Source organism: Adiantum capillus-veneris, chromosome 23, assembly GCF_014529385.1.
Source record: "Adiantum capillus-veneris isolate H3 chromosome 23, ASM1452938v2, whole genome shotgun sequence".
In the NCBI taxonomy this organism is placed as follows: Eukaryota; Viridiplantae; Streptophyta; class Polypodiopsida; order Polypodiales; family Pteridaceae; genus Adiantum; species Adiantum capillus-veneris.
The window spans coordinates 2,854,867-2,879,490 of NC_140953.1; the positions used below are offsets into that span (position 1 = coordinate 2,854,867).

The window sequence follows — 24,624 nt, forward strand, 5'->3', positions numbered from 1 at the left end:
CCTCTCCACCCTGTCGCCCTCTTACAGCATGTGGGATTTATGGCTAAATTGATAACAATACCCGGAGACAAGCTATCAAGAACTTAAATAAAACACCAAGACACTTACACATCATTATTGTCCATGACTTCACGTTGGAAGGGAGAGAAGGTATCCATGCTTAGTCCAAATTCACCCTCCTTGATTCAGCAAATGTTGGGCTTACACTAGTAGGAGAAATGATAGATTTCCTACTCTGATTTTAATGATCACTCTCTCTTACAATGGCATAGATTTCCCTTGCTAATCACCCCTAATACAACACACATATATGCCTAATGCCAATGAGATTCCACTCAAGAGCTCCTTCTCAAGAGGTTGAGCTTGGCTTCTCAAGCTATAGCATAGTGCTCTTTCTTCTCCCCCCTTTTTGTGCTAGCTACACCCTCCTTTTATAGCAATTTTGAAGGCTAGGGTTACTCCTCTAACCATGGTTGGGTTAGATTTTCAGCAATTTATCTAATTTCTTTTGCTTGGAATTATCAAGAAGTTGGTGGGGAAAGAGAGAGGAGAGAAATGGAGGTGATAGGACTTTTCATAGTGGGTTAGTGTTAGTAGAGTTAGTATTAATTTACAAATAGAATTGGATATTTACAATGGGAGTATCCATGTAGGATACAAATAAGGAAGAAAAACTCTTAAGGGGTAAGAAAAGGTGGATTTCTTACAAGGTTGATGCTCCAAGTGTCTTGAGTAGGGCCAATTTTGACGCTTGTTGACGGTCCACTAGCTTTGACGGTACATTTTTTCTCCACTCTTGACCCTCCTTGAGAGACAAGGTAATTGAAGCTGAGTAATCAACCACCATGATGCTGTCTTTTAAGAGAAGAGGCTGAATTTTGTGGTTTTTTTTATAGATATGGGTAATTTGGAGGAGGAAAAATGAGACTAGGTGGTCAATTTTGGAATGGAATTGTGTGTGGGAGGTATGAGTTCACCATGGTTTCTCTTATTCTTCAAGGTTGAGGAGAAGGTGAGTAGGATGCAGAGAGGAGTGGTGAGAGAGGTGGGGATGATGAGTGGAGAAGTATGTGTGAAAGAGGAAAATGATAAAGTGGAAGAGAGAGTGTGGCTGCATAGCATGGGAAAACTGGGGTCCACTAATAAAATCATAGCTCACAGATCGTAGCTCAAAAAAATATGACAAACTTTGAGGCAAAAGTTCAGCCCACGAGCTACAACTTTTGTTTGTATCACCTTTTCAAATTCGGAGAGAAAGTGAACTTTAAAAATTCAACAAAACCGACCGTTTTTTTCCACTGCACAAGGTCCTTGTGGGGTCCTTCTTTGGATGATTCTTTTGAATACCTCCAAGAGTGAGCCCTCCATAGTGCATGTATGCATGCCACCTACCCTTGACCTTATTTGGTAGGTTTATAATTGAAGATATTGTTGAGATCATGATATAAGTGAATAGTACAACTAAGAAAATCAAATATTGAGGGGTCTAAAAAATATGTACATGTCAAATATAAATAATATAAGTGGAAAAAATATAAAGGGGTCAAAAGAAATCTCTCTGAATATGAGGCTACCATAAAAAGATAAATATTTTTGGTGTTCTAATTTTTTAGAAAAAAAAAATAGATGTAGGAAGGGAAAAATCACAATAGTGAAAAAATATACACATAAATAAAACTAGTTTTTTTGGATTTTTGTTGGGGTGGAGTTACACCAAATATAAGAGAAGCTTACATGAAAATATTTCTATATGGACTAAAGAGTATGAAAAATGGTAAGAAAAATTGTGGTAATGGTGAGGCAATGTACAGAGCATAAATAACACACACCTAGGTAAAAATATTTAAATAAATACCAAAATAATTATGAAAAAATCTTTTATTTAGACCCTATATACAAAGAAATATTTACATACGCATGCGCCATAATATACTTATATTTTTTATTTTTATTATTTTTTTGGCTCAACTAGCCCAATGCCTAGCTAATTGAGGGTTTTTTATTTCAGTAAGGAGATATGGGAAAAGTCCCCTAACTCACACGCACCTATATACAGTGAAAGGGTGAGGGTAACCACAGTGTTTGAGTGATTTGATAGGGGGGGATAACTCACTATGGCAATCACAGAGAGCCGAAAAACGGCTATCATTAGCCCTCCCCCAGGATGATGGTATATTCATGTACCATCATAAAGAATCTTTTCCAAAGAGAGTGCTTCAGAGTCCTTGACAAGATCTTCATTGTTTGGCCCTTTGGAATTTTGGTTTGTGTTACACTCATGCTTCATGGAACAATACTTACATGGGATAGTTGCCTTTTGCTCTGGTAGATCCTTTGGTAGAAGGCGACTGAAGTAAGGCTTCAAGCGATAGCCGTTTACCTTCCTGGAGTGCTCTTTCCCATTCAAGTCCATAAGTTGATAGTAACTTGAATTGAAAGCCTTCTTGACAATGTATGGCCCCTGCCATCTTGTTTCAAATTTGGCATCAAAACGATTATCGAGTCGATTGTCATACCTTAGCACAAGATCTCCTTCATTGATGCCTTTGTCCTTCAGTTTCTTGTCAAGCTTCTCCTTTGTCTGTGTGGCTTTTCTCTTATAGCACTCGTATGCTGCTTCTCTTTTCCACTCAAGCTCAGCTAAGGTAAGAAGTCGATCCATCCATGCTTCTTGATCATCTTGTGCTGATTTTCCATGAAGTCGCATTGTTGGAATGTTTAGCTCAATTGGCTGTAAAGCCTCTTGACCATAGACCAAGTGAAATGGTGTGAACTCCGTGGCTTCCCTATATGTGGTTCGATACGCCCACAAGGCACCATCCAAGAAGTCATCCCACAACTTTGTCTTGTTTTTCACCATCTTTCTAATGATGCCTGCAATGACACCATTAGCTTTTTCTACCAAACCATTTGATTGGGGATAGTAGGGTGTGCTGTGATGATGTAGAATGTGAAGTTCTTCACAGACTTCTATGAGCAATCCCTTTCTAAACCCTAGACCATTATCAGAAACAATCTCCAAAGGTGTGCCAAATCTACAACAAATGTGAGTGTAGACGAATTTGCTCACTGTCCTCTCATTTGCCTTTGCCACACTTTGTGCTTCCACCCACCTAGTCATATAGTCCACAGCCACTAGAATGTAGAGTTTACCATTTTTTGTCCTAGGCAGAGGACCCATAGCATCAATGCCCCACTTTTTAAAGGGTCCATTTGCAAGCACGATTTGCCTTGGACCATAAATCAATCTTCTATTCCCATTTACCTGACAATTGTGACAACTTTTACACCAATGTTGGACATCCACATGCAGACTTGGCCAAACATACCCCGCAAGCAAAATATTCTTCACAGTTAATTCTTGGGAAAAATTACCACCACATGCCTCTTCATGCAAACCTTTTAGAATGGCTGGAATTTCCACGATAGTTGGTACTCTTCTGCACACTTTATCCTTCCCTCTTTGATAGAGGGATCCTTCTAGGAAGAGATACATGCTTGCCTTCTTCATGAGTCTCCTCTTCTGAGCTTTTGTGAAGACTGGTGGAAACTCACCCTCCAAAATGTAGCCAATGATGGGAGCCAATGACTCCAATCCCTGGTACCTCGGTTGCTTCACAGAAGCCGCCACCATGATGACCTGCACTTCTTTCTTTACACATGCAATGGCTTGTTGTGCAAGTAAATCAGCATCTTCATTTTGTTTCCTAGGAATATGATATAATTGCACCTCCTCAAATTGATTAAATAGCCTACGGATGGTATGAACTTTGGCCCTTAGTCTTTCATTTTTGCATGCCCAAATGCCTAAAATCTGCTTCACAATGAGAAGTGCATCCCCTTTTACCATGAGACATTGTATACCATGGCCAATGCATATTTTTAAACCATGAAGTAGTGTGTCATATTCTGCTTCATTGTTGCTAGCTGAACTTGGTAGATTGAACTTCTCTTTCATGACCACCTCTCCACTTGGGTTGAGCAACACTAGCCCTCCCCCTGCTTTTCCTGTGGCTCAATGAAAAGCTCCATCAAAGAACAAGGTAAAATCATTAGGAATACTTTTTGGTGGTGGCAATGGTAGGGTCTTTACTTCAGGCACCTTAATCTCCTTTTCATGCACCCTATAAGTGAGAATCCTTGCCAATTGTGCACGCACACTATCTTCTACCTTGAAAAAGTATTGAAACTCTTGCAACTCCATAATCCACTTTGAGATCCTAGTACTAAGATTCATTTGAGATGACACCCAAGGGAACAAATTCTCTGCGGTGAGAATTACAAAAGGTTTTGGGAGCAAGTAGGATCTAAACTTCCTTATCGCAAACATGAGAGAAAGAATCATGAGTTCCGCCTCCGTGTAGCCTCTCTCTAAAGCATTCATGACCCTACTAGCAAAGTAGATGGGCCGCATCCTAGTACTGTAGGGATCTTGTTGTAACAAAACTGCACCAATTGTTTCTTTCCCAGCACTAGAGCTAACAAAGAATGTGTACTCCCAACAAGGAGGCATGAGTGTTGGTAGCTCTGACAAAATGGCTTTAATGTTACAAAAGTACTGTTCAAGCTCATCAGACCATGCAAATTCTACTTGTTGTGTCAACTTTTGCAAAGGGTGAAGTAACTCCGAGGCTAAGTGAATGAAGCGTGACATATACTTCACCTTTTGAATGAATGAGATGACCTCCTTAAGACTCTTGGGTGATGGTAGCTCAATAAGAGCCTTTGCCTTTGAAGGATCCACTTCAATGCCTTTGTAAGAAACTTTATGACCAAGCAAGATTACTTCATCCTCACCTATATGGCACTTGTCAGGGTTGAGTTAACCTCCCATGTCGTAGAGCTTCTTTAAACCTTCTTCTGCCCTTTGTAGATGCAATGATTTTGAGCTATAAATACAGAAATCATCAATGAACACCCTAATTGACTTTCCAAAGAATGCTTGAAACACCATATTCATGAAACGTTGGAATGTTGCAGGAGCATTTGTCAGACCAAATGGCATGACTCTAAAAGCATAACAACCCCAAGGAGTGATAAAGGTTGTTTTCAATTGATCCTCCAATGCAATCCCTATTTGAAAGTAACCTGAGTAACCATCGCACACAGTGTACTTGTCATGACCAGCTACCTCATTTAGTATCTCATCCTGGAATGGGAGGGAAAAGTGATCTCTTTTTGTTGCCTCATTGAGGGGACGGTAATCCACACACACCCTCCACTTGCCATTTTTCTTAGGAGTGACAACAACAGGAGAGACCCACTCTGAATTCTCCACTGGATAAATGGAACCTGCTGCTAGAAGCTTTCTTACCTCCTTGAGTAGAGCCTGCTCCTTTATAACTCCTAGCCTTCGTAGCTTATGAGCTTTAGGTGTGGCCTCAAGCTTTAACTCAATCTTGTGTTGAAAAACATCTACCCCACGCACGTCAGTGTAGTCTTTAGCAAAAAGCCTAGGAAACTTCCTTAGCACACATTTGAACTCCTCTCTTTCATCCTTTGTTAGTGTTGTTGATAGCATACCTTCCAGCATCCCTTCATCTTGAACACCTTCGTTCTCTTGAGGACCTACCTCCTCCAAGCCTTGACAAGAGGTCTCTTGGTTGCTTGGCTTAAACCTTACCCCCATGACTTCGATGGAAGACTCCTCTTCAGTAATGCTGCCGCTACTTTCTTCTTCTGAAGTGCTATCGGTCCAACCTTCTTCCATCTCACTTTGAGATGATTCTTCATGGAGCTCCTCTTGGCGTTGCTCCTTCATGTCAAAGACAACCTTCTTATGATTGTTGTTCCTGCAAATTAGCTTTCCACTCTCCCAATCCTGCAAAGCTCGCATTTTCATTAGCCATGGTCTCCGTAGGATAAATGGGTAACCATTTCCTTTGGTAGACATGACATAGAAATCCACTGCCTTCTTAATGCCAAAGGCCTCTACAAAGACATTTTTACAAATGCCTACACACCTAGCCTTGCTATTGTTTGCCATCTTGACTTTGATTTCAGGTGTCTCCTGGATGTGCATGCCTAGTGTTTGCATGAGTCCCTCTATCATGATGCAAATTTGTGCACCCCCATCCACTAGACCTTTCCTAACCAATCTTCATTTGATGTAACAGTCTAGCACCGGTGTAATGTCCTCATTCATTTCAGCTTGTGCAATTTTTACAATAGGCACACTCTCTTTTACCTTTCTCCTAGTGCTAACTGCCCTTATTAAATCCCTCCTAGCTTGTGGACATAATGCAAGAAATTGAGGCCATGAAATATCAGGACCCTTACCTCTCATGTCTTCCAACAAGTTATACGGAGCCATACCATGTCCAAGAGGGAAGTCTTGGAGGTTGATACGACGTCGAGTCCTCTTGGTTTTCTTGGTTTCCTTTGCCTTCTTGCCTTGTCCATGGTCACTCTGTGATGTGACTCCTTCTTTCTCTTTACCTTTTCCTCGGCCACGCTTAATGCCATTGGCTTCCATGTCAACCTCATTTGAATTTGTCACCTCTACCACATGCACATTTGGATCTGGCAAAGGTGGAACTCTTTCTACTCCTTGTGGAGGTGGTCTTGGTCCATTTGGCCTTTGTAGAAGCCTTGGTTGTTGACCAGCTCCTTCTCCTGCATTCATCACTGGGTAATTCAAGTTAGGTCTCCCTGGATCTCCACGGGGCCAAGGACAATTATACATCCCATGTCCAGACTCTCCGCAATTCCAACATTGCAAGACTCTCCTAGTTCGTGGCTCTCTCTCTTCTGACTTCTTTGCTTGTCCCTTTGGACCTACAGCTTGTGCAAGGTGAATTGACAGGCTGCTTAAAGATTCATTTAACTTCTCAATCACTTCAGCCGTTACCTCAGGAAGCTCCCTAGATGTTGATGCTTGTGACTTACCTTTGGTCTAAGACCTTCTATTGGAACCTCTCCCCTTAAGCACTTGAGTTTCCTATACTTCTCAGCAGCCCTAGTTTCAGCTGCATCAAAAGTAGCAGGTGCACCCGCCTCAACTTTTACCTTAAGGTCAGGAAAGAGTCCGGCTATGAACCTCTCCTTCTTTAAAAATTCTGCACCATCACCAGGGTTAGCAACATTTCGTATCCATAGAGCCCAAAGACGTAGAAACTCTTGCTTGTACAAGTAGTAGTCATCTAAGTCTTTTTGCTTATGAGAAACAATGTCTTGCCATAATTTTGAGTGTTTTGGGGATCAAAGAAGTATTTCTTGAAACGATTCAAAACTTCCGTGTAATTCCGTTTAACTTCCTCAAGCAAAGAGTCAAACCAAGTGCTAGCATCTTTCCTAAGGACCACCTCAAACATTTCTACACGTTCTTGATCAGTTCCTATCCTCTTGATACGGCAAGACATCTTGAAATTCGCTAGAAATAATTCTGCATCCTCTCCAGGCTCTCCAAAGAAAAGAGGATATCCAGACATTTGGCGTTGGCTCTCCATTGAATTGATTTCAAAGTGACGCGTTTTTGTTTTTTCTTTCTTTAAAAGATTTACACAATAATATTTTCTAAATTGCAATCTATTCTACAACAAAATAAAAATATTCACATCAAATGACCTATGATAATCAATAAGAGGTAGAATGACAGGTTTTGGTGACGCGAGAATTTCTCCTACTCTTTGGGCACCAAACATGAATACCATACGTTGTTGAAAATGGATTTTTCTACTAATTGCAATGTTTACTCTAATGTGTGGAGTGAAATGAAAGGGAAAAACCTGTATTCCTGGCATTATCCATGGTCTATGCATGACCTAATTCTTAAAACAAAACAAAAATATAGACGTCCAAACTAAGGTCGTACCTAATGAGAGGCAAAATAAAAGGATTTACTGATGCGTTTATCTCTACCAACCTAAGAGGACCTAAAATTCTACGAATTACTTGCTGAAATTGCAACTTAGTACTAACAATTATGTGTACCTTTTGCCTTGCAATGGGAATGAAGGGATCATACAAATTCTCGTGATTCATGCAAGCTACTTGATTATGCTAAAGCTTGAGCCTTCACAAAACATACACAAGCATGTCCTCTGTGGGGGAACCAATTTGAAGCGGTCCGGGGCGGGCAACAAGAAGAGCAACCTCTAGACACCCTTCAAGGCTCCCGTGCTGCTCAATGGGGCTGGGGCACAACACAACACAAACCAAAACAACAAACCCCCAGCCAAATCCCAACTACACAAGGGGCACCACCTAGTTTAAGAGCGAACTAGGACGCAAAAGAGGAGAATCGTTAGAGCAACCCACAAACAAGCAAGGAATTTACACTAACCCTAACACCAATGGAACACTCTCACACACTAAAACACGAGAGAGAGAGAGAGAGAGAGAGAGAGAGAGAGAGAGAGAAAGAGATGGTGCTCGGGCTGCTTTGAAGTGTATCGTTAATGATCAAGCAAACATAAATATATATATGTAAGAAAGAGAGAGAAGGGGGTCCTTGTTTCACTAATGCCTTCTTACAAATCTGTCATGACCAATCAAAGTGAGATTAGTATTTGTTCAACATAGCCTGAGTAGATTACACCACAACACATCACAAGAAAAAAGCCACCCCAATCACTGTCTTAAGGCCAGGGGAGTCCTCTCCACCCTGTCGCACTCTCACATCATGTGGGATTTATGGCTAAATTGATAACAATACCCGGAGACAAGCTATCAAGAACTTAAATAAAACACCAAGACACTTATACATCATTATTGTCCATGATTTCACGTTGGAAGGGAGACAAGGTATCCATGCTTAGTCCAAATTCACCCTCCTTGATTTAGCAAATGTTGCGCTTACACTAGTAAGAGAAATGATAGATTTCCTACTCTCAAATGAATGATCACTCTCTCTTACAATGGCATAGATTTCCCTTGCTAATCACCCCTAATACAACACACACATATGCCTAATGCCAATGAGATTCCACTCAAGAGCTCCTTCTCAAGAGGTTGAGCTTGGCTTCTCAAGCTATAGCATAGTGCTCTTTCTTCTCCCCCCTTTTTGTGCTAGCTACACCCTACTTTTATAGCAATTTTGAAGGCTAGGGTTACTCCTCTAACCATGGTTGGGTTAGATTTTCAGCAATTTATCTAATTTCTTTTGCTTGGAATTATCAAGAAGTTGGTGGAGAAAGAGAGAGGAGAGAAATGGAGGTGATAGGACTTTTCATAGTGGGTTAGTGTTAGTAGAGTTAGTATTAATTTACAAATGGAATTGGATATTTACAATGGGAGTATCCATGTAGGATACAAATAAGGAAGAAAAACTCTTAAGGGGTAAGAAAAGGTGGATTTCTTACAAGGTTGATGCTCCAAGTGTCTTGAGTAGGGCCAATTTTGACGCTTGTTGACGGTACATTTTTTCTCCACTCTTGACCTTCCTTGAGAGACAAGGTAATTGAAGCTGAGTAATCAACCACCATGATGCTGTCTTTTAAGAGAAGAGGCTGAATTTTGTGGTTTTTTTGATAGATATGGGTAATTTGGAGGAGGAAAAATGAGACTAGGTGGTCAATTTTGGAATGGAATTGTGTGTGGGAGGTATGAGTTCACTCTGGTTTCTCTTATTCTTCAAGGTTGAGGAGAAGGTGAGTAGGGTGCAGAGAGGAGTGGTGAGAGAGGTGGGGATGATGAGTGGAGAAGTGTGTGTGAAAGAGGAAAATGATAAAGTGGAAGAGAGAGTGTGGCTGCATAGCATGGGAAAACTCGGGTCCACTAATAAAATCATAGCTCACAGATCGTAGCTCAAAAAAATATGACAAACTTTGAGGCAAAAGTTCAGCCCACGAGCTACAACTTTTGTTTGTATCACCTTTTCAAATTCGGAGAGAAAGTGAACTTTAAAAATTCAACAAAACCGACCGTTTTTTTCCACTGCACAAGGTCCTTGTGGGGTCCTTCTTTGGATGATTCTTTTGAATACCTCCAAGAGTGAGCCCTCCATAGTGCATGTATGCATGCCACCTACCCTTGACCTTATTTGGTAGGTTTATAATTGAAGATATTGTTGAGATCATGATATAAGTGAATAGTACAACTAAGAAAATCAAATATTGAAGGGTGTAAAAAATATGTACATGTCAAATATAAATAATATAAGTGAAAAAAATATAAATGGGTCAAAAGAAATCTCTCTCATTATGAGGCTACCATAAAAAGATAAATATTTTTGGTGTTCTAATTTTTTAGAAAAAAAACAAAATAGATGTAGGAAGGGAAAAATCACAATAGTGAAAAAATATACACATAAATAAAACTAGTTTTTTTGGATTTTTGTTGGGGTGGAGTTACACCAAATATAAGAGAAGCTTACATGAAAATATTTCTATATGGACTAAAGAGTATGAAAAATGGTAAGAAAAATTGTGGTAATGGTGAGGCAATGTACAGAGCATAAATAACACACACCTAGGTAAAAATATTTAAATAAATACCAAAATAATTATGAAAAAATCTTTTATTTAGGCCCTATATACAAAGAAATATTTACATACGCATGCGCCATAATATACTTATATTTTTTATTTTTATTATTTTTTTGGCTCAACTAGCCCAATGCCTAGCTAATTGAGGGTTTTTTATTTCAGTAAGGAGATATGGGAAAAGTCCCCTAACTCACACGCACCTATATACAGTGAAAGGGTGAGGGTAACCACAGTGTTTGAGTGATTTGATAGGGGGGGTTAACTCACTATGGCAATCACAAAGAGCCGAAAAACGGCTATCAGTAGCATTAAGATGGGCATTCAAAATGTATGTTTGGATTTCGAAGAGGAAGAGGTTGAGAGAGAAGGTTTTCCATTCTGTAAGCTTGAGATTCCAATCTTCTTTTGCCAATAGGGGGATGGAAATCAAGAGCAACCTATTGTTGAGATCATTGAAGCGCTCTTCAACAAGAGAGTGGTACCCATCCAAATAAGATTGGAGATTATTTATGAGTATAGTTTGTGCTTGGATAAGAGCTTGCATGGAATTAAGTTGAAATTGTATGGTGAGTGAAGCGAGCTTGGCATTGAGAAGAGCTTGGGATTGGGAATCATCAATGGTAAGCTTTGGAGGTTTCATACAAAGGCTTTTGGGAGCTTTTTGGTTATGGATTAACTCATTGAGTTGTGCGAGGAAACCTTTAGCTCTTCCTAGCTTGCCATGTAGTTTCTTGAATTCTAAGATGGAATTGGAGAGAATTACCTCGAAATCAACAGGTTTCTTGAGTTGTGGTGGGGTTGCCGAAATGGTGGGGAGGTAGGATGAAGTAGAAACCTTCTTGCGGTTATCCAAAGGTTTTTTGACAACCTGGGGAATGGCTAAGGTGGGGGACAAAGTCGCATTCAAATGGTTGTGGTCCATGCCATTTTTGGCTAGGACTGAAGAGAAGTCAAAGGAATCTTCGGGGAGCTTTTTGAACTCCTCCGTGATGTGCTCGTAGTGATCCAAAGCATGCGGGTTTCCCGGTAGCGAGGCCATGTTAGTTGTGGGAGAGTGCGTAGGTGGCACAAGAGTTGATGAGGATTCTCCCAAGAAAACGGTGGTGCCCGAGACGAAGCCGGGGAGAGGTGGTGCCGCCAAGACCGTTGGAGTCGTATCCAAAGAAAGGGTTGTATGAGTTATTTGTTGGGCCCCATGGTTATCCATGGCGAGGGTTTGAGTTTGAGTCCAAACTCCCTTTTGTGCGAAAGTGTGGAGGGTGTTGCCTACAAATACCACGTCGTGTTGGCTTGGTAAAAATTCGACACTACAACCCAATTAATCTAATTAACCATCCAAAAATTAGGCAAAGACTTTAGAGCTTAACTTGCTGGAGGTGCAATAGAGAGGTTTGTGACTGAGAAGACAGTTAACAAAGTTATAAAACAGTTCCGGGTTAAGTTAGGTGTTAGCAAGCTAAAACAACCAGCCGTTAAAGCCATCCCCGAAGGATTTACAAAGCTAAAGTGGCTTCAATAATCGTTATTTGATGAAGATGCTGCATCTTGCAATGCCATCTGTTGAAGCGGGAGGCTGGGGACACATAAGTGTGCGTGAGGTTTCGACTAAAGAGGGTCGATGCTGAAATTGCATGGCCTCACAATATGTGCAGGAAGGTAGAGCCGCGTAAAGATGGCCATCATTTTCAGCAGGACGACGGAGGTGGGCCAACAAAGTAGGGGGCTGAGTATCGTGAGGAGGGAACTCGACCAAGCATCGGGGGTGTGGCGCAGGTGATGCGGCAGGCTCTTGAAGCTCTTGCAGCTCCGGTTGTGCAGATGCAGAGGAGAAGGCCTCTGAAGGGCCCGACTTTTACTAATTGGCTTGCTGAAGGGGCAGCGATGGCAAAAGAAAGGGGGGCCTGAGCGTGGTGAGGGAGAGGAGCAGGAAACAAACGCCGCTGCCTCTTACTGAATGGCATGTTCAAGGGGCAGCGCTGGCAGATATGGCACCTTAGCGTGGTGAGGCATGGTGAAAAAGGCGTAGGGAGGAAGGTGCGAGGCAGGAGAAAGTTGAGCAGGACGTTAAGGAAGGCCGAGGGCAAACAAGCAAAGAAGGAGCCGTGTCGGGGAACAGGGAAGCGGATACAGTGGGGCAAGGTAAATGTTAGGGACTTTAGTGGTGTAATAATTTGACCCGAGAGCGTGAGATTTTTTTAAAGTGCCTCAAAAGCAGGGAGCTTTAATATTATAAGGTGAATTGCAAAGGAAGGGGAAAGTTCCAAGTATGAAGGCCTTGTCAAGTCCTTGATCGTAAGAGAGAGAGTCCCATGGAGTGAGGGGGGAGAACCCTAGCAAAGGAGAGGGTGGACTAAGAGGACTTAAAGATAAAGACAGAGTAAGCCACTCTAGAGGGGGGGAGAGAGGGAGGGAGAGGGAGAAATAAACGTGGGGTGTGCATCGCTTATATATTCAAGAATGAATTGCAACATAAAAACGTAAGAAAGCGTGCGAAACGACTCCAAACATAGGAAAAAAAACGATGAGACGTTGAAAGATCATATAGTAGAATGGTTAACGAGGGCATTAAGGGGTGATTAAGGTACAAGGGGGTGGGATACCAAACGCGTTTCGCCCAAAATGAGCTCATCAGTGGCGTGGGTTTAGATACAAATCGAGGAGGTGAGCGAGGCTATATAGAGGGGCAATTTGAGGTGGGCAATTTGAGATGGGATTTGGGGGGGGAAAAGGAAGTTAATGGCAATGTACTCAAGTACATAGGGAAAGAGTAAAGATAGAAGGGGTGGTACTTGCTTTAATGGTCAGAGGTAGACAAGTTGTACCCAAAAAAAAGGAGTTTAATTTCTTGCAGAGAATGGTGAGGGTGTGATTAGATGCCAAAAATTAAAGAGGGGGGTGGGGGGGGGTGATTTGATGCCAAAAAATAGGGGGGAGAATTTGTTTACATTTAAGCGAGCAAGCAAACAAAGTGTTTGGTAAGCAAGGCTTGGCAAAAAAGGAAGGAAGACAGAGGATCATTGGATATGAGTTAATGAGGGTATGCCAAAACTTTGGGGAGTATAGAGAGCTATACTAGGGAGGGGAAAGAAAATTGTGAGGATTTGATGGAGACATGCAAAATTAGGTGGGAAGAAGTTTAAGAGACAGAGTGGGAGGTAGGTACCAACCACTACTTCCCCTATGAGCATGACCATCATAGAGGGCCGCTACATCAAAGGTTAGGGTGTTCACCGGGGTGGTGTAAGGCATGCACAAGAATTTTATGGATGTTGGGCCCCGAGTTCCAACAAATGGTGGGTCTAGGTAGGTGTGGGAGTGTGGGGTTGCACCGGCAAGCCCGAGCAATGGGGTTACTGATATAGTGAGAGGGTGATAGCCTTCTTGTGGAAGGCGTAAAAGGTAGGTTGAAGGTTATGGGGGGTGTTTTCTTAAGTCGGAGTGATGGTTCCAAGAGGGAAGTACGGTTCTGATAGGTGACTTTGTTGAACACATTATGTAGGAACCCTTGTGGGTAGCCTTTTGTCCTAAGGCGTTTGTAGAAGAGGCTACGGATAATGAGGTAGCCATCCAAGGAGCTTTCCCTAATGATATATCTTTTGAGTTCATTGATGATGAAGGACACTTTTTGATGCGTAGGGTGCCAAGAGATCCAAGGGATGTAGTTATAAGCGTTTAAGGGTTTTTGGTGGCAATGGGTGTCCAACAAGCTTGAGGAGGCAAAGTTGGTACCTTTATAAAATTCAATGTCGAGGATAGTGGCGTGGTAAGGAGAAATGTGGCTTGAGATTCTAATGTGTTCTTGAAGTGGTTTCCCATAATCATTCAAAAGAGAGGTGAGGGAAGTCAAAGAACCAACCCATAAACCAAAGGCATCGTCTACATAGCGTTTGAAGTAAAGAAGGTTGGGATTGTGCGAAAGAGAGGAAGAAGCTTCTAAATGGCAAAGAAAAAGGCATACATACACTACGGCAAAATTGGAACCCATAGCCGTGCCCTTAACTTGCTTCCAAAACTTTCCTTTGAAGGTAATGTAGTGGTGGGATAAGATGAGAGCTGCCAGAGAGAGGATAAAGCGAGTTTAAGGGGGGTCAAAATGGGTAGCTATGGAGGCTTTGAGGTCTAAGACTCCTTGGTTGATAGGGATACTGGGATATAGAGCCTCAACATCAAAAGTGAAAAGGAGGGTATTGGGTGGGAGGGGGAGAATGTTAAGGTCTTGGATGAGGGTGAGAGAGTTTTTAAGATTTTGCTTATACGTGAGGAGGATCGGGAAAAGTACAAAGTGAAGCCATATGGAGGCTTTTTCAAAAATATAGACTTTGTAGGAGCAAATAGGCCGTGTGACAAGGGAGGGTTTGTGGAGCTTTGGGATGAAGTAGATGGAGCATGGTTTAAGCTGTTTGTCAAGGGGTGAGAGGCTGAAGTTACTCTCTAATGCCGGTAATGCCGAAAATTGGATGGAAAGGGAGTAGAGGAGGGAGGCAATAAAGGGAAAGGGGATGGTAGAGCAAGGCTCATAAGTGGAGGTATCATTGAGGTGGGTGAGGGCATTACTTTCACACCAATCCAAGGATAAGATGGCCAAGCCTAAGTTCTTATCCGCGGTTTTATCACAATTGAAGGGTCCAATTTGAGGCTATATAAGGCTTGTGCGACAAAACCGGGGGGGGGGGGGGGGGGGGGTTTGATTTGAAGGTGGTAAGAAATTAGAGTAGAGAAGGCGGCTAAGGTTATGAAAGTTATTGTGTAAGATTAGATTGAGAGCGGGGTTTTCCAAAAGGAATTAGATATGTTGAAAGGGGAAGGTAGAGCGGTTGGATGATTCTTGAAAAAAGTTTTAGGTTGACATATCTTTCCATGACGCCATGTGCATTAAGAAGTGAAGAGGGTGAAGGATTAGGAGAGGGGGGGGGGGGGGGGGGGGGGGGGGGGGGTGGGGGGGGGATGTATTTTAAACCTAAAGCTAGGCACCTCTTTTCTAGGAGAGAGAGTACCTAGGCGTAAGGTTGTGCACTTTAAAATTAGAAACCCCATTATCAAATGAAAAGGCTTTAAGATTACCAAATAGGAGCAGCTTGTAGCCAGGAGGGTTTGTAAGGGGTAGCCAAAACTTTCTTCTCACTCGTCCTTTGAAGTTAGGGGGCTCGAGGTATTCTTTGTCAAAAGGTCTTGTAGAGGCGGTGTTGGAGATCCAAAGGTTAGGGAGGAGGGGGGGCTTGGAGAAGGAAAGATGAACCCATGTAGTGGGGTGTTGTAGCCCTAGTCCCTCCTCCCTTTCCCTTTTCCCGAGTGCTTTGAATTGTAGTGGGAGGTGTAATGTGGAAATGAGGCTTTCTTGAGGGAGGAGAAAACCGACGGTAGAGCGGGGTGGGAAGTGTTGGTGTGTTGGGGGCTACGAGGTTTAAGAGGGTAGGCAAGATTGATAGGTTTGTTGAGGTTGCGGACGTAGTTGGGTTTTTTGTTGCAAGGAGGAGAGTCTTTGTGGGGAGATTCTAAAGGTCGTTTATAAGTTGAGAATTGAGATGGTTTAGAAGCTATGGATTGATGTTTTGATGGGGAGGGGGTGGGGTGGGTATAGGGTCTAGGGGATTGGAAGGGTTTTTTGGGAGGGGGGTAGAAGGTTCTATGAGGAGATAAGAAATCTTTTTTGGGAGGGGGATAGGGCTTGCTTGGTAACGAGGGGGAGGGAAAGCGTGGTTTAGTGTGACTTGAACTTAAGTGCTCCGTTACCACTTGCTCCACAAGCTCTTTTATAGTTTTCTCTTTAGGGAGAGAAATGACTTCTTCTTCCAAGGAATTGATAGATCTTTTACGTGCATGTACGGCATCTTCCTCCTTGGTAGCATTAAGATGGGCATTCAAAATATATGTTTGGATTTCGAAGAGGAAGAGGTTGAGAGATAAGGTTTTCCATTCTGTACCCACCACAAAGCAAACCACTCGGGAAAAGACAAAGGGAGGAGGGAGGGTTTAGCCACCCACACACTTGGGTACACAACTACTTCTCCAACCCCCCCCCCCCCCCCCTCTCGTACCTATGGATTTCAAAAGCCACTCTCGAGAGCCCAGGGCTACCCACCTTGCTTCCTTTGAAAGGTCTTCAACAAAGCCTCTTACCTCAATCGCACTTTGCTCCTCCTACCCTCACACAAGATAACAAAAAATCCACCCATTGTGTTCAAAATCCCCTTCACACCCACCACTAGAAAACTTCTACCCTTTCAATGTATTAGCAATACCATTTCTCAAGCTTGCTAACTTAATGCTAATCTCTCCCACCTCCCTAGACCAACTATTTGTTGGACTTCAAGGCCCAACATCCATAGCCTTCTAGTACATAGTTTACACCCCCCCCCATCCAACTTATAAACCCCACACTCTATAACCTCTCTTGTCTCTCCCAATTTCCCTTTTTTAAGAACTCTCGTGTCCTATAAAATTACAATTTTTCTCTTGCACCATCCTATCTATAGGTCAATATTTTGGGGATACTCTTGAACTCCTCCACCTTACCTACATACCTTTGAAATACCCTTTGGGCACTTTTTTACGCCCTGGTCAAAACCTTATTGAGCTTACTGTTGACCTCTTCAAATAAAATCTTTCATTTTATAACACAAGCTTTCTCCTTTCTTTTCATGATGATTCTTTCCCCTCACCTAAAAAACCCCCCTTATTTACACTTTTACCCCACTCTCTCATTCCCAAAAAATTGTACTATGAAATGTTGCCTTTAATTTACATCCATACCCAAATCACCTTAACTCCTCTCCCAGTACCCTAGTACTTGGTTTTTAATACCACTACTCCCAAAAATGTTGTTCCCCAAGAAGTCATTAAACCTTAGAATCTTACAAGCACCCTTTATAAACCCCTACCTTCTCCTCTCATATATCACATTCTATAACACCACCACTGAAGAGCTCATAAGAGCAAAACGCGTTTGGTGGTACTCTCCCTTCTCCAACCATCCTTTTTTGGATTACCCCCATTTTGGCACCTATGATTTTCCTAATCTTATGGAATCGTTTCGCACGCTTGAATACTTCTTTGTTTTCAAAGTTTTGCTCTAAGATCTGTAGAGCCGCTCTCAGGCTACGTTTTGATATAAAAACTTTTCCGATCCGATATCGTTTGTGAAAGTTATGGCCAAAACAGTGAAATGCAGTTTAGATTGGTCAAAATGAGTTCAAATTCAATTTTAAAAGAAGATTTGGGATCTCTGTGACATTGTGAACACTTTTGTATGGTCAAAAGTACAGTTGGACCCTAAAACTGGCCTAGAGACATCCTACGCGTAGGATGTCTATATGCTAAGAATTTAACAAAATTTGGTCCAGAGACTCCCCTTAAGTCTAGCAACACAATGGTATGCTCAGAATCTCATTTGGGCCTAAAAATAGCCTTGAGACATACTACGCGTAGGATGTCTTTTTTCTAAGAATGACTTGAAATTTTCACCCCAGCTTCTCCTTGATGTGCTGATCACAGTGGTGTGCTCATAAGCTGGTTTGGAGTCCTAAATCAAGTTGGAGACATCCTACGCGTAGGATGTCTAACTGCTCAGATTTTGTCCAAACTTGATCCCAAGATTCTCCTAGTGCTCAACAACCCAATGGTATGCTCAAAATTGAATTTGGATGCCAATAGGTCAAGATTTGGGCTGCATAAGCTTCTAGTGCACTCTAAGAGTAGGATGTTTGACAATTCTTGTCTTTGCTTTGTAAATAGGCCAAACAAGGTCCAAATTCACTTTTGAAAAAAAGTTATGGAATCCTTGAGACACTTAGAACCTCCCTATATGGCCAAAGTAGAATTTTGACCACTTTATGACCCTGGAGACATCCTACGCGTAGGATATCTTTTTGGTCTGTTTCAGCTCAAACTTGCACTGTAGCTTCCCCTTGATGTGCTAAACTCACAGCTATTTTTACTTTTTGATTCTGACACCTATAGGTTGGTCAAATGATCAAGAATTTGTTCCAAAAGCCTTATGTCTGTTCTGATGAATTCCTAAGTCAAATCAACTCCAAATTGGACTAAAATTGACTACGAGGCTTATCTAAGGCTATATGACAGCATGGTATGGTGACAGGAGAATTTTGGTCTCAGAATCATGCAGTAGACATCCTACGCATAGGATGTCTTTTTGCTCAGAATGAACCCAAACTTGGACCAAAGATTCCCCTAGTCTTCAACAACCCACTGGTATGCTTAGATTTGAGTTTGGATGTAAAAAGACCCCAAAACTAGCTATTCTTGCCTTTTTGAGTCAAAAGTGCTAAAGTCTGTTCAATGTTCACTTTCACTGACCCAAATGAGATGAAATTTATCACATGCACTCAATACAACATTTAGAACATGCCAATGGAGTCATCCTATGGTTTGGTCTCAAAATTAGGCCTTGGACACAATTTGGGTAGGATGTCTGGCAATTCTAGTCTTTTGGCTTTGATCTGTCAAAATTTGGTCAAATTTCTACTTTTCGGGTGAAAACAGGGTAAAACCTACCTTCTGAACACACTGGTCAACTCAGAATTTCAAAATCTCCACCAGATCACCCTGTAGACATCCTACGCGTAGGATGTCTACTACTGAAATTTTGAGATTGAAGTGTCCCTGATGCTTCCTTATGCTTTCAGCAAGTGCAAGTATGCTTCACAATTGGAAAAACATGCAAAAATCACTCAATTAAGCCTTTGCTGAAATTTTACGTTTTCGGACTCCGCCTTTTGGCTTTTGGTCAACAAAAATAGGGAAAAACACCCAAGTCAATATGTTACTAGGGTAAAACCTACCCTCTGAACCCACTGGTAACCTCAGTTTTCCCAAATTCCATGCCAAAAGTTCCCTAGAGACATCCTATGCGTAGGATGTCTACTGTCTTAAAATGCAATTTTTTTCTGGCAGTAGTATTCCCTATGCTCTGTAGAGCTCTCAGCAATAATCACAGAAAATTTTGGACTTCAAATCAGCTTCAAAACACAATCTACCGTCTTTCCTACTTAGTGTTTTTCACTTCTCAGATGAGCCTAACAGCAAATAAGACATGCATAAAGTACTCTAGATCAGCAATCAAGATATCCTACTTACCCTACTCCTACTGATCATGTGAGATGGTGATTTTGATGTCTTGGTTGCTTCCTAGCCTCACACAGACTCTCAAGTCAACCTACCACCACATCTACCACTCCAACTCCTACTCTCTACACCACAATCTACTCTAATCCACAGATCCTAACTAAACCTATCTAGTCGCAGACCCTCGGCAAGACACACACTTCCTGGCTATCCACTTGATCACGGAATATCCTCTTCCGGATCCACTTAAGAAAAACGCTTTCTTTAGCCGAAACTAAATCAAGCAACCATCACACGAGTGTCAGTAGGAAACCTACTTAGGTCCTTGTGTCCCCGACAGCGGCGCCAATGTTGGACGGAGCGACTCACACACCCATGAAGTGCATTCAAACACTACCTAGATCAACATAATGTCAATCAAGGACACAGATGACACGATAGGCACATGGAGGAAATCTCTTTAGCTTGTCAGGCTGAGACCATCCTGTAAGGTCTCTGACCCCGATCAAAAGAGCACCATTGTACGATGAAATGAACATAATGGAAAAAGGTACTATTTTTAGCAGTTTTCTAAATTCTGTCAGTGCCATGATGTTTAGAATGTTTTAAACCTTCGAAATGTGAATTAAAATAATTTTTGTAAAAAAATCCAAAAATAGCAAGTTTTTGGTCACCCGTTCCGTTCAGTTTTGATCGTTTCGAAAAACTGCACCTGTACCCCAAATTTGAAAAAAATGCATTTTCGGACCCCGGGGGCTGCTAAATATGGCAGGTACTTGGTCCAGTACGTCTTAGTTAGATCTCTGTATAGCAATTTACGGCATCAAAATCCGACTCTTATGACCCAATTTAGCCAAAAATCAATTTTTCCAAAAATTGAGCGGGGAGGCACCGGAGCCCGGGACTGTGTGGGAACAGGTCCCAGGCCACTCCAGATCAGCTTTAGCAGCTAGGGGGCGCCCTCTTGCCTTGTGGGAGTCCTGGGAAAGCTACCAAGCCAGTAACTAAGTCTCAGAGTTAGTTAAACTAGCCAACCTGACACTTGGTGAGTAGGGAACTAGACTTGCCATGCTTAGCTGGAGAAGCTCCCAGATGCATTTAGCAACCCAGTTCGATTTTCAGCCTGTAGGAGCCTATTTTAAAGACCTGCACACACACACACACACACACACACACACACACACACACACACTTATGCTCATACACACACACACACAGTGCATACACACACCTACACACACTGGGAAGGTGCTGCCGGTTCACACACCTTTTGAAGGAGAATCAAGGAGGAAGGTGCTGCCGAATTCTCATCTCAAGAAGCTCGATTAGATCAGAAAATTGAGAAGATTATTAGCCCTTAATCACGGTAACCACGGTTTAATTAATGCTATCTGTAAATTCCTTTCTCTACCATCTAAATTCCTCGTCTATTATGCTTATTCCTAGTCGTAATTCTCTATAATTACTCTCTAAATCCTCTTTAACCATATTCTATTATGTAATCATCATTCCATAGCTGAATTATCAGCCATTCATCATTCTCGATTAATGATTAGTGTATAATTATTAGAATTTTCTCTCTCTAGGTGGCATAGAAATTAGTCGATAAGCTAGTAATTGTGTAGATTTAAGAGAATCACTTTTTTTCATCACTCATTAATACTGTAACTAAATTAAATTCATTTTCTTTATGCATTAAGGTGTAATTAAGGAAAAATTAATCTATAATTAAGTCTCTACGAGTTGACTTTCCTCACACGTATGCATAAAATAAATCTTCATCATCTAGTTGCTAGGAAAGAGATTAATCATACTTAATTCATCTCTCTGATAATTCCATCAGTGAAATCCTACTATTATTAATCACGTAAGTTGAGTAATTATCTTTAGAGCAGGCTCCCATAGGAATACGCATCATCCATAATGATTGCTATATAGAAGAATCTAAACCTCTCATGTAGCAGGCATTGTTTGATGTTGCTAATCTATCATTTGTCTTGTTATGACGCTTGTGGACATTAGCTCTTTTCTCCAAGTTAATTATTTAAAGTAGTGAGTTTAAAATGGCCCCGGTTAAGAGGACTCTCTTTGGTGGAGCCCACGACCACGAGGCAGGAACGAGCAAGGTGAACGGGAAGGGAAAAGCTCCCATGGAGGAACAAATACCGGCCATCTCACGGGCCATCGACGAAGAAATGGAAGAGGTAGGTCATAACTTCATTCAAGCTGTTTAATTTAACATTGCACACGTTTAGTTAGGAATGAACATATCCCCAAACATGTTGGAGAAATCCGACGGAAACCTTGGCATTGAATTCATCGTACATTAAGTTCTAAAGTAGGAAGGAAATGATTGATGGGTATGCTGGTTGCAATAGGAAAGAATGTCCTCTAGGGAAAATTTAGCTCGACATGTTCTGTTAACCCTCACGGCACACGGACACCCTATGATCTATAAACATTGTATTATTTAGAGTCAGGTACCGGGCTTGTCGGACCAATAGGGAAAGGTAGAGTGATCGCCGATGAGAGGCGCACTTTAACAAGAACATGCTAGGGTTAGTTGGCTAAGCATGGGCGCCCAAGTGTGAATGGGGTGAGCTCCTATAAAAGCCAACTAAACCTAATTTTTACTCATTCTCTCATTTGTGCAATAGAAGAGTGCTCTTGCTCCATCTCCATCTTCTTCTTCTTCACCTCCTTGTGTGTGTGTGTGTGTGAGAGAGAGAGAGAGAGAGAGGGAGAGTGTGTATGCGATCGAGCATTACGAAGGCACGACGGCGGCGAAGCGGTTGAGCGCGGCACGACTGCAGCTTCTTCTTCATCGCGGCGAGGAATCCACCACGAAGGCGAGCGTAGAGCGGTGAGTGACACACCCTTTGTTCTCTTGAGCTTGCTAGTTTAGGCTTGTTGTGTGCTTGGAGCCGTTTGTGGCTCGCACACGGTGTATTGGCAAGTCCCTTGCTTCGACAGTGCGGCAAGGAGCGCACATTTTTGGCAAGGAGCGCGATTGAGCGGGCGGCTAAATTTTTCGAAAATAAAAAACGTGACTCTTAAAACGGACGGGTTGGTTTGTATAAAAGATAGATCGGGATCGAGATCATTTTCCCAAGCCCAAGCCCAAGCCCAAGCCCAAGCCCAGGCCTAGGCCCAGGCCTCAGTCCTCAGTCTTATGATATATACTAGACTCACTCTTATATATATACCCTACTCCCTCAAGAGAGAATGAGAGGATGTGGGACAAGTCCTCCACTCTCCTCCTTTCTCTTCCCACTTGCACCCTTAGACTTTCTTGTTTGGGCCTAGTTCCCTACTGGAAATTGACAGTTTTAGGGATTCCGAGGGCATAGAGTGACCAAACGGAGGGCTATAAAGCACGGCACGACCCTCTGACCGATACGCTCGTTTCGAGCTATCACACGGCCCATTCCACGACACGCTCTAAAAAATCTAGCAAAAAAACAAACAAAAAACACGCTAAAAACTAGCCACAAGGCCTCCTAGAGCAGCTTTTTGACACCTTAGGGTATCAAAAGCACATGCACTTACGCTCTGGGCGGGTGCTAGAACACGAGCATATTGAGGGTGCCTCTGTTCATACGGACACCCATTACCCATCCATGATAGGCTCTAGACCCTCAGCGGGGACACAAGGTAGCACCACCCAAGACCCTAAAATAGCCGCTAGTGATTCCTCCTCCGACTCAGAAATCATGGAAGCATACCCTACCCAAAACATTGAGAGAGAAGGCCATGCACCTCCCGAAGCTCCACAGCCTAGTACTAGTATGTTTAGCCGTTTCATGGAAACATTAGGTAGAGCTACTCGCTCGGAACCTGATGCAAATGAAGCACACGAAGGGGGTGGGGAAGTGGACTCTCCTTTCACATCGCACGTGGACCCCACACCCCCAAAGAGTGTCCATGTGGATATCCTACCAACTTCTTACCAAGAAGGCCCTGTTGAGCTGCCTCCTTCAGAAGTTCCCTCTAGAGTACCGTTGGTGACAAGTAAAACCACGGGGAGCAACATTGCTTCTACCTCACAAGAAACCATTAACACGTCGACTCTAGAAGGATGTTCATTAATGATCATTGGACATACGACCTCCACACTGAGGTGTTGACGGATCTACACTTGGCCACGCCTACCATGTAGGATGGATAGAGATTGTACAATCCACCTCTAGTGCCACGAGCATCGAAGATCAACAGAAAATGATCTGTAATGTTATCCATGGCATTATTCAATCAGAAAGGCAAAACCGAGGGGTAAATATACTCTCAACTGGCCCCATGAGATTTCTGGATACGAGCAAGGCTCAACAGCCTACTCTATCACAAATGGAGACTCCTCTAATGAGCCCCATGGACCCATCTTACGTCATTTCACCTGGGGTCTCTATGCAATCTGAGCCTCCGAGCGAAAACTTTAGCTTCCCTAACTTGGCTCAACCCTCTATCAAGGAAAACACAGTGCTCACTCCAGGGATAAGCCTGACAGAGAATGTACCGATGACATCTACGGTTAGCGCAGTGCCACTACCTAGTGTCGTAGTACCTAATATGGGGCCTCGACCATATGTGCCTCTAGCCCCTTATGCACACATGGCCCCCACACCTCCAATTGTACCACTTTCTTATGCTCCTCGAGTGCCGCTCCCTAGCCCTTATCCGAGTGGACCTATGCCCGGTTATGTTCCATATCCTGCATCATCCACACATATGCCAAGACCGGCACCCGTCCCTCTCCCACATATGATTCCAAGAGTACCTCCACCGGCCCTACCTCCTCACATAGGTGACTTGGCAGCGTTTGCTCAAACCATAGGTCGATCTATCGCGGAAAATATGCGTCATGCATCTGATAGAGAGCCTAGAAGTAAGGCAGTACAAATTGCCAAACTCACGCAAAAATTCAATGGGGACAAAGATGCTAGGAAACACATTGAAGTGTTTGAACAAGTATGTGATTCCTTAGGGGAACGCAACGAACTACATAAGTGCAATGCCTTAAGCTTGACCTTAAGTGGGAAGGCTGGAGATTGGTATAGAACCCTAAGGGTGGACGAGAAAACAATCTACCCTACCCTTCGAAGGTTGTTTCTAAAGGAGT

At 42.6% G+C, this 24,624-nt stretch overlaps 1 protein-coding gene across 1 annotated transcript; it reads right to left on the minus strand.

Moving 5' to 3' along the window:
- Positions 1–8,471: 8,471 nt before the first annotated feature.
- Positions 8,472–11,634, minus strand: LOC147427333 (uncharacterized). The gene is made up of 2 exons (XM_086497776.1): positions 10,722–11,634; positions 8,472–8,479 (listed from the first exon to the last, which is right to left on the minus strand). The coding sequence occupies exons 1-2, from the start codon at positions 11,632–11,634 to the stop codon at positions 8,472–8,474; spliced, it is 921 nt and encodes a 306-aa protein (XP_086353902.1).
- Between the last annotated feature and the right edge of the window lie 12,990 nt (positions 11,635–24,624).

What these genes read in the sequence shown, in the direction of transcription:
- LOC147427333 (XM_086497776.1), bottom strand. Translation starts at nt 11,634, where the DNA reads ATGGATAACCATGGGGCCCAACAAATAACTCATACAACCCTTTCTTTG.